The following is a 10,262-nucleotide window of genomic DNA, read 5'->3' on the forward strand; positions in this document are numbered from 1 at the left end:
TTGATTTTACCTCAATATGGGAAAGAAAATGTAGGATAAAATCTAGTTGGTCAAAAAGTGGTACAATTTACATTAATTCACACTCTAATTTCTTTAACTCTTGTACACTAGTGGAGTTTTTTTTCTTTATCTTGTGTGGATTTGAAATTAGTGTAATATGTATGCTTTTGTTGTTATGATTTAATAAAGTTTATAAAAAATCTCTCTATATATAGACTGTTTAATATATACTAATACACTATATTGCCAAAAGTTTTGGGACGCCTGCCTTTACATGCACATGAACTTTAATGACATCCCATTGTTAATCCGTAGGGTTTAATATGGAGTTGGCCCACCCTTTGCAGCTCTAACAGCTCCAGCTCTTCTGGGAATGCTTTCCTCAAGGTTTAGGAGTGTGTTTATGGTCATTTTTGACCCTTCTTCTAGAAGCACATTTGTGAGATCAGGCACTGATGTTGGACGAGAGTCTCCGCTCTAATTCATCCCAAAGGTGTTCTATCAGGTTGAGGTCAGGACTCAAGTTCCTCCAAACCAAACTCGCTCATCCATGTCTTTATGGGCCGACGCTTTGTGCACTGGTGTGCAGTCATGTTGGGACAGGAAGAGGCCGTCCCCAAACTGTTCCCACAAAGTTGGGAGCATGAAATTGTCCAAAATGTCTTGGTATGCTAAAGCATTAAGAGTTCCTTTCACTGGAAATAAGGGGCCAAGCCCAACCCCTGAAAAACAACCATACACCATAATCCCCCCCCCTCCACCAAACTTTACACTTGGCACAATGCAGTCAGGCAAGTCCCGTTCTCCTGGCAAACAACCAAACCCAGACTCGATCATGGGATTGCCAGACAGAGAAGTGTGATTGGTCACTCCAGAGAACACGTCTCCACTGCTCTAGAGTCCAGTGGCGGCGTGCTTTACCCCACTGCATCCCACGCTTTGCATTGCACTTCCTGCTGCTCGGCCATGGAAACCCATTCCATGAAGCTCTACACACTGTTCTTGAGCTCATCTGAAGGCCACAGAAGTTTGGAGCCCTGTAGCGACTTCTGCGCACTGTGACCCTCAGCATGTGCTGACCCTGCTCTGTGATTTTACGTGGCCTAAAACACTTCATAGCTGAGTTGCTTTTGTTCCCAATTGCTTCCACTTTTTTATTAGAACACCACTAACAGTTGAGCGTGGAATATTTAGTAGTGAGGAAATGTCCCGAATGGACTTATTGCACAGGTGGAAACCGATCACGGCCCCACACTTGAGTTCTCTGAGCTCCTGAGAGCGGCCCATTCTCTCACTAATGTGTGTAGAAGCGTCTGCACTAGTGCTTGATTTATACACCTGTGGCCGTGAAGTGATTGAACACCTGAATTCAATGATTCGAGGGGTGTCCCAACACTTTTGGCAATATAGTGTATATTATATAATAAATAAATATATATGTCTGTTTCCTGAAAAAGACTTATAAAATAAAATAAAAAAGCTCCTGACAGTTGCAAACTCGTTTACAATTTTTGTAAACTAAGTGTAGTGATGATGAACTGTCATTTCTATAGTAAGCAGGGTTTATCTTAAAATGATTTTGCATATGTTAATCATTGAAGGACACACTCACTGAGGTATAAAATGCAGCTGGATATACTGTAAACGATCATTTATTGTAGTATTACATTAAATCCATTGATCCCCACGTTTTCACCTCACATTTTTTTATTCTCATTTTATTCGTATATGCTCTGCATAGAAAAAACATCACACAACAAACATTTCTAGACTCTCATTCAACACACAAACTACTAAAGTCTAAATTGTCTTCTACAATCACTATAATAAAACTGAGGTTAAGGTTAGGTTAAAATATTAGTTCTGTTCTTCCTCCTCTTTCATCTCCAGCAGTCCACAGAAAGCAATGTAGTGAGCGTTGCCGTAAATGGGAGCTTTGTTGGGGCTTTTTGGCAGTAGTTCAGGTTTCAGAGAGCTGAAGGGGTTCGAGCCGGAGTCCTTAACATGCATCTCCAACTCCAAGAACATCTGAAGAGAACTCTGCAGCTCTGCATCACTGAACACAGACAGAGAGACAGACAGATAGATAGACAGGCAGACAGACAGACAGACAGACAGACAGACAGACAGACAGACAGACAGACAGACAGAGACAGATAGACAGAGACAGATAGATAGATAGATAGATAGACAGACAGACAGACAGACAGACAGACAGAGACAGATAGACAGAGACAGATAGATAGATAGATAGATAGACAGACAGACAGACAGACAGACAGAGACAGATAGACAGAGACAGATAGATAGATAGATAGATAGATAGACAGACAGACAGACAGACAGACAGACAGACAGACAGACAGACAGACAGGCAGACAGACAGATAGACATACAGACAGACAGAGACAGATAGATAGACAGACAGACAGACAGACAGACAGAAGAGGCAGACAGACAGACAGAAGAGGCAGACAGATAGATAGACAGACAGACAGAGACAGATAGATAGGCAGACAGACAGATAGATAGACAGACAGAGACAGATAGATAGACAGACAGAGACAGATAGACAGACAGACAGATAGATAGGCAGACAGACAGAGACAGACAGAAAGACAGGCAGACAGACATATAGACAGGCAGACAGACAGACAGACAGATAGGCAGACAGACAGATAGATAGACAGACAGAGACAGATAGATAGACAGACAGAGACAGATAGGCAGACAGACAGAGACAGATAGACAGACAGACAGATAGATGGGCAGACAGACAGAGACAGACAGAAAGACAGGCAGACAGACATATAGACAGGCAGACAGACAGACAGACAGAGACAGATAGACAGAAAGGCAGACAGACAGACAGACAGACAGACAGACAGACAGACAGACAGACAGACAGGTAGACAGACAGACAGAGACAGACAGACATACAGATAGAAAGACAGGCAGACAGACAGATAGACAGGCAGACAGGTAGACAGACAGACAGAGACAGACAGGCAGACAGATAGAAAGACAAACAGACAGATCAGAGTTAGTAAAGCAGCTATTATTCTCAGATATGGAGTCCTGTGCAGAAAGTGTGAATGTGCATATGTCACATACTTGATCACGGTGAATAAAGTCGGGATATTGTAATCTCGTAGCAGCAGGAGTGTCGGCAACCAATCCTGACTCACTTCCTGTCCGTCAAACCCTGCAAATAAAGTTCATAATCAATGAAGCCCAATCCCGACAGAGAAGGAAAGCATGAAGAGCAGAATCTGTGCTTTTGGTTTGATCTGTTTCCCTGATAAGAGATCCTTAATGTGTCAGAAGAACACACGGATTATTACATTATATTAAATCTGATATGATAATATATAAGAGGGAATCGTAAGAACACAACAGTTAATATTAAGCAGCACAACTATTTTCAACATTGATAATAATCATAACTGTTTCTTGAGCAGTATATCATCATATCAGAATGATTTCTGAAGAATCATGTGACACTGAAGACTGGAGGAATGATGATAAATGATCACAGGAATAAATGACATTTTAAAGGTTCTTTTAAGTGGTAATATTATCACTTTTTTACTATATTTTTGATTAAATAAATGCAGCCTTGATGAGCATAAAAATCTAAATCTTACCGACCACAAACTTTACACTCGTGTTATGGATGTTTTGCGGAGGTTTGTTTGTACCTGGGTGAAATCCAACCACTAGATCTGGTTTGGCCGCTTCTCCTTTCTCTACAACTTCCTCCCAGAACTGGTGGTAGAGGCCCTTGTAAGCGCTGATGTACACTCTTCCCCGGGGCCCGAACGCCCTCAGCGGAGGCCTCATGATGGGCCCCTTGACCACCTCGGGCCCCACCATCACCACCTCCAGCCCCTGGTGCCCCGGGAACATGCGGCTGAGCTCGTCCATGTCTGTGGTTCTGGCTCCCAGGGTCTCGTTGTGACCGGCTCCCAGCACGTGGATGGTGAGAGGCCGAGAGTACGGATCCAAGTTAAACATCCTCAGTCCCATTCCGATCGTAAGAGGGCGAGAGAGAAACTCGCTGCACACCCGCCACACGGACTTGCTAAGCTCCGCCTCCTCCGGCCGCGCCCTGCCGGCATTGGTCCAGAGCTCCGCCATGTTTTGTCCGGACAGGATGGGCTCCAGACGGGGTGTCAGATCCCCTTGCATAGACAACCAGTCGTTCCAACAGCTTACTTTGTTAGCAGGACGAGACCACACCTCCACAGGGAAAGGAAGATCTCCTATTGGATATCGGGAAGGATTTGAAATAAACCTGAAAAGACACTAATGGTGGCCCGACTGCATCTTCCTCATCCTCACCTTTGTAAAGGAGCCACTCGACGTGTCTGTCCACCGCCGCCATGCGCAGTTTGTTGCAGTAGAGCTTATGTTGACGCCAGTCTTTCTTCTGACACTCTTTACTGCAGTAATACACGTTCAGACAGCTGCAAGACAGAGGCAGATGTTACAGATGTGAGATATAACATGCAGTCTCGCCTCAGAAAAATCATCACGCCGTTGTACCGTGTGCATCGCTTTAGTGAACCCGTGACCTCTGATGGGAGTCTCTCACACTGCGCACAGATTTTGAACGATTCCTCCATTTTGTCAAACATCTCCTTCGTTGAGCGGAATGTAAGAGGCGTATTGGCCTTACTGTCTGAAACACTGAAGAGAGAGAGAGAGAGAGAGAGAGAGAGAGAGAGAGAGAGAGAGAGAGAGAGAGAGAGAGAGAGAGAGAGAGAGAGAGAGAGAGAGAGAGAGAGAGAGAGAGATGTAAAGCTGTGGGTGTGACAAAAACTAGTGCCTGGTCTATTCTGATGATAGGAAAAAAACTAATGCAAATGAGAACCAAATCAGCTTAGCATCACAGGAATAAATTACATTTGAAAATATAGTCAAATAGAGAACAGTTATTATCCATATCACCCTGTAGCCCAAGACTGGTCTCCCACTGAAGCTAAGCAGGGCTGAGCCTGGTCAGTACCTGGATGGGAGACCAACTGGGAAAACTAGGTTGCTGCTGGTAGAGGTGTTACATTTACATTTATGCATTTAGCAGACGCTTTTATCCAAAGCGACTTACAACTTGGGAGTACACGAAGCGATTGGTCATGAAGAGTCGAGTAAGCGCAACAAGTGCCTGAAATACTGAGACCGTGTACATTGCTCAGTGTAGCACAGGCTGGAGTAGGGAGGGAAAAAAGGTGAAGAAAGAGGAAAGGAAAGGTTTTTTTAATTTTTTATGAGGTTAAAGCTACACTATGTAACTTTTCCGTCCACTAGAGGTCGCCTGTTCAAAACAAAGGCGTAGTTTGATGACGCCACGTTTGAGCGCAGAATCTTGGGACATGTGGTCTTCACCTCACAGCCGGTGGGAAACAGTGAGGATAGGACTCGGGCAGAAATCATGTTCATGGATGCGATTATTCACATTACTGTAGTGAAGCAGAGCAGGAGCGAGTGTTGTGGAGCTGAGCAAGGCCGCAGGAGCGATTGAAGAGCGGGACTGTTATTATGGCATAGTCGCTGGCGGGACTTTTATTATGACACGGTTGCCGGCGCCACTTCCTCTTTTCCAGTCATGAGTGTGAGGTAACGCAACTCTGTTTATCGTATTAGATATATCTGAGTGTGTTGAAAAGGAAGTTATGACGTTCGCTCGGCAGCTGCTATGACACTTGTTCACACTGCAGTGAGAGTAAAGTGAAACACTGAATAAAACCGGAGACCGAGGGTGACGCAGATATGATGCAATCGACAGGCGACTCCCTCACACGCATAGCTCACACGTCCCGGTTCCTTGGTTAAAATAGCAATTTCTCACGATTTACAAATAGTTGAAAACATTTGGGATATTCTAAGTACTCAACTGAACAAAATATATAACACTGGCCTAGTGGTTTCTGGATTTTTTACTGCAAAAATCCTACATAGTTCACCTTTAAGGGGTCACGGAAGAGCTGAGTTTTTAGTTGACTTTTGAATGTTGTCAATGATTCTGCGTTTCGGATGGCGGTGGGAAGATCGTTCCAGCAGCTGGGAAGTGTTAGTGAGGTCAGCAGGGGGTGTCACCCTGTGGTCTATTACATTTTACAATACATTACATTACATTAATGCATTTGGCGGACGCTTTTATCCAAAGCGACTTACAGGGACAATCCCCCTGGAGCAACATGGAGTAAAGTGCTCAAGGACACACTGGTGGTGACCGCTGGGATCGAACCAGTAGCCTTCTGCGTATCAGTTCCATGGTTTAACCCACTGGACCACCATCTCACGTAGTGTCAATGATCCCACAGAGGATTCTGAAGAGCAGTTTTGAAGTGTAAAGTAGGGTCGAGATGGCCATTGCCATCTTGGCAGCGTGTCACTCATAGACAGTAAAATAAATGGACACAGCGACCCCATAGACTTCACGGAGGAAAGTGAAGTCAGGAAGCTCTCGTTTCCTGATGGCTGATGTACTGTGCAGCCGCAGACTGAGCTCGACGACATAGATGTGACGTGAGCATCCAGTCTGACAGTTATAAGTCTTCTTGTTGTGCATAGTGAAATCTGAATCACGTTGAAATATTTTGTCCTGTTGCTTTTGGCTTTTCCACATGCTTCTCCCTTAACTTTATCTGACTTTATGCCTCCACGTCCCCCCGACTGCCTCATAGACAGTAAAAGATTGCCGGCGAGCTTCTCCTTCTGTCTATACGGTAATTCCTCTACTGCGCGCCGAGAGTCGCGTGGTTACTTATGACGCAATCGTTAGCCTATTTTTACAAAAACAGCTTCTACGGGGCGATAGTGTAAGATACAGGTAACGGAGCCTTTTATACATTGTCGTGTTTCTTTAGAAATAAACAATGGACAAATGGAGTCTTAAAACGCCTCAGATGTAAAGTTATTCACTGTCAAAGTGACGCCAAAATGAATGGGAGTCAATGGGATGCTAACAGCAGGTGATGGCTTGGTTAGCAAGGGCTGCCCCTTTGGAAGGTACGCTTTCCGGGTGCTGGATTAAGGCCAATTTATACTTCTGCGTCGAGTGCACGCAGAGGGTACGGCGTACCCTACGCATAGACGCGTTGGATACGCCGTACCCTACGCCGTAGCCTGACGCGCACCTCTCCAAAAATGTAACAACGCGTCAATTCTACGCGGACCGCAAGCGCTGTGATTGGTCTGCCAGAACCCTTCCCTCAGGTCAATAAATAAATAAAAAATCTGCGATAGGAGTGTGTGTGTGTCCAGAAATTGGATGATAGTTCCTTAAGTCTGCTATAACACACTATTTTGCAGTCCAGCGATTCTTTATGGTAGTAAATAAATACATAGATCCGCTGAATATAGTTTATTTATTTTCTCATTAAAACCAAAGATGTTAATCAGTAATTGTATATCAAGAACAGGGACACATTAGGGTATATTTCGTGAATGAAGTCTCCGCAACAACAATCGCTTGCTGAGCCACCGCTGCTGAAAACAGCGGCCACGAGCTCCGCATAGTTTCACAAATGCATTCCAGCGCCAGATCGCCTTATTTAACTTTACTAATCAACTAGAGATGCTAAATTTGTATTAGATACAACAACTCAAGCTGCAAGAAAAGCCGCTCTCTCACTGCTGCTGATATTCCGACATGAATGTACAGATTCTACACATCAAGCTGCTTCTTCTTCGGCTGTTGTCTTGATTACACCAACATGCCCGAGGACACTGCCTCCTAGCGTCTGCATGTGGAATTGCACATTGACGCAGACAACAGCGCAGAAGTATAAATGCTCACGACGGCGTCGGCTACGCGCGTAGCCTACGGCGTACACTACGGCGTACACTCGACGCAGAAGTATAAATGGGCCTTTACCCCTTGGCGTCACTCCTGGATAACAGAAAATGGGCAAAGAGGCGGGACGTGGGCGGAGCTGAGGTGACGCGATGACTAACAGACAGTAAACAAACGACAATTCACCTGTCACTCAAAGTGGCCACGCCCTTAATTATGCAGAACTTTAAGGCTTTATATAATGTAAACGAATGAGTTTTATTTAGAGAATGAGAATTATTCACCCCCTCACAGTCGTCATGAAGGGCAAAATTAGCCGTATAAACAAAACCCACAATTTGTCCCAGACTGTAAACATGTGTTCTTCTGCTGTAAAGTTGGGCATTTTAACATGAGCTCAATGAGATTCTGCTCCTTCTGGAGTCTGTCTCTAGTGGCCAGTCCATGAACTGCAGTTTAAGTCACTTCTGTATCGGCTTCAAGAGAAACTGGTGGAGGTTGCCGCTTGGTCCTAACACCCCGGTGTAGTGATGGGGACACTATACTGTAACAAGCACCGTCCTGCGGATGAGACGTTAAACCGAGGTCCTGACTCTCTGTGGCGTCTCCCAGGATTTCCTCCGATAAAGAGTAGGGGTGTAACCCCGGCATCCTGGCCAAATTTGCCCATTGGCCCCTGTCCATCATGGCCTCATAATTATCCCCAGCTGGTGTGTGGTGGCCGTTCTGGCGCAATATGGCTGCTGTCGCATCATCCAGGTGTTGCTGCACATTGGTGGTGGTGGAGGAGATTCCCCCTTCTATGTAAAGAGTGCCTAGAAAAGCGCTATATAAATGTAACAAATTATTTTTATTAAATTGTAACAATATTTCACATATTACTGTATTTTTGATTTAAGAGCATACACCGATCAGGCATAACATTATGACAAATTAAGTGAATAACACTGATTATCTCTTCATCACGGCATCTGTTAGTGGGTGGGATATATTAGGCAGCAAGTGAACATTTTGTCCTCAAAGTTGTGTGTGCGTGGCTTGGATGTTACTTTGACACGTACCACCTACCTAAGCATTGTTGCAGACCATATTATATCCTTTCATGGAAACGGTATTCCCTGGTGGCTGTGGCTCTTTCAGCAGATAATGCGCCGCCACAAAGCAAAAATGCTTCAGGAATGGTTTGAGGAGCACAACAACGAGTTTGAGGTGTTGACTCGGCCTCCAAATTCACCAGATCTCAATCCAGTCGAGCATCTGTGGGATGAGCTGAACAAACAAGTCCGATCCATGGAGGCCCCACATCACAACTAACAGGACTTAAAGGATCTGCTGCTAACATCTTGGTGCCAGATACAACAGCACACCTTCAGGGGTCTAGTGGAGTCCATGCCTCGACGGGTCAGGGCTGTTTTGGCACCAAAAGGGGGATTAACACAATATTCCTGATCGGTGTAAGAGACTTCTTAAAACACATTTAAAAAATCTTACGTAACCCAAACTTTCGAACAGTAGAGTATCTGTTGTTGATAATGTCCAAACTCTACATGGTATGTTTTTATGCTGTGAATTATTAATATATGAAACTTGTTAAATTTAAGAGACATTTAGAAACCAAACACTCAATTGTGCATATTCTGGGGCTTACGCAGTTCATGTTCACTATAAACTCCTTTGGAAATGACAGCATGGCCAACCTCGAGTGAGAAACTGCTAGTGTGTTATTGCAAAGAGTAAGATTTATTTCAAGACCATATAATTTGGAGTGAAACACCAGAGAGACTCAGTGATTGTTTAGTATTATTAGCCTATTCTTTGTTTAATAAACACAAAAAAAACATCTGAGGAATTAATGTGTAAATAACCACAGCTTGTCCTGTATTTGATTTAATTGGGCTACTAAACAATAATTGAGAGCATTCGTAAGGCTGAACAGAAGCACAAGCAGCTGCTGGGATATTTATATCACCTCTCAAAATATACAGCATGCAGTGAGACAGCTGAGACAACCCATGCTATAAGACACACTACACGAATATAACTAGGAACAATTCAATTATAAATTCTGGAATCATTAATAATAATAACTTGCATCAACGTCTGCTTGGTGATTAAAAACTTTAAAAGTGCACGTGTATCAGTGCATAAGGTAAACATAATCCAGACTGGAGCGGATCACGTGACCTCATCTGTCTGTCTCGCAGTACAGTACTACTTTATTCACAGTAATATAACAGAGCATGGTTTTAAAAAGTGGCTCTTACCTGTTGGAGTCGTTCATTGTGTACGGTCACACGTTTACAGCAGATGAAGTGAGGGTGTGTGTGTGTGTGTGTGTGTCGGGTGTTTTATACCCGCGCGCGGCTGTGCGGGTGTTTTCTCGAGGCTTCTCTGAGACATTCTCTCATCTCTCACCGATTTTTTATTTATTTTTTATTATATATATTTTTTTATTAAGTCT

At 44.0% G+C, this 10,262-nt stretch overlaps 1 protein-coding gene across 2 annotated transcripts; it reads right to left on the reverse strand.

Annotated features, from left to right (window-relative positions):
• Nucleotides 1-1,637: 1,637 nt before the first annotated feature.
• LOC307119807 (MSS51 mitochondrial translational activator) lies at nt 1,638-10,210 on the reverse strand. 2 transcript variants are annotated; one of them, XM_079806361.1, is made up of 6 exons: nt 10,066-10,210; nt 4,549-4,692; nt 4,345-4,469; nt 3,702-4,265; nt 3,115-3,205; nt 1,638-2,056 (listed from the first exon to the last, which is right to left on the reverse strand). In XM_079806361.1, the coding sequence occupies exons 1-6, from the start codon at nt 10,080-10,082 to the stop codon at nt 1,858-1,860; spliced, it is 1,140 nt and encodes a 379-aa protein (XP_079662487.1). In that variant the 5' UTR covers nt 10,083-10,210; the 3' UTR covers nt 1,638-1,857. The 2 variants fall into 2 exon arrangements, with proteins under 2 accessions (XP_079662487.1, XP_079662488.1); XM_079806362.1 differs by lacking the exon at nt 10,066-10,210 and adding an exon at nt 8,870-9,209 and having other exon boundaries at nt 1,724-2,056.
• Between the last annotated feature and the right edge of the window lie 52 nt (nt 10,211-10,262).

The sequence above is a fragment of the Gobio gobio genome, assembly GCF_949357685.1.
Source record: "Gobio gobio genome assembly, chromosome: 23".
In the NCBI taxonomy this organism is placed as follows: Eukaryota; Metazoa; Chordata; class Actinopteri; order Cypriniformes; family Gobionidae; genus Gobio; species Gobio gobio.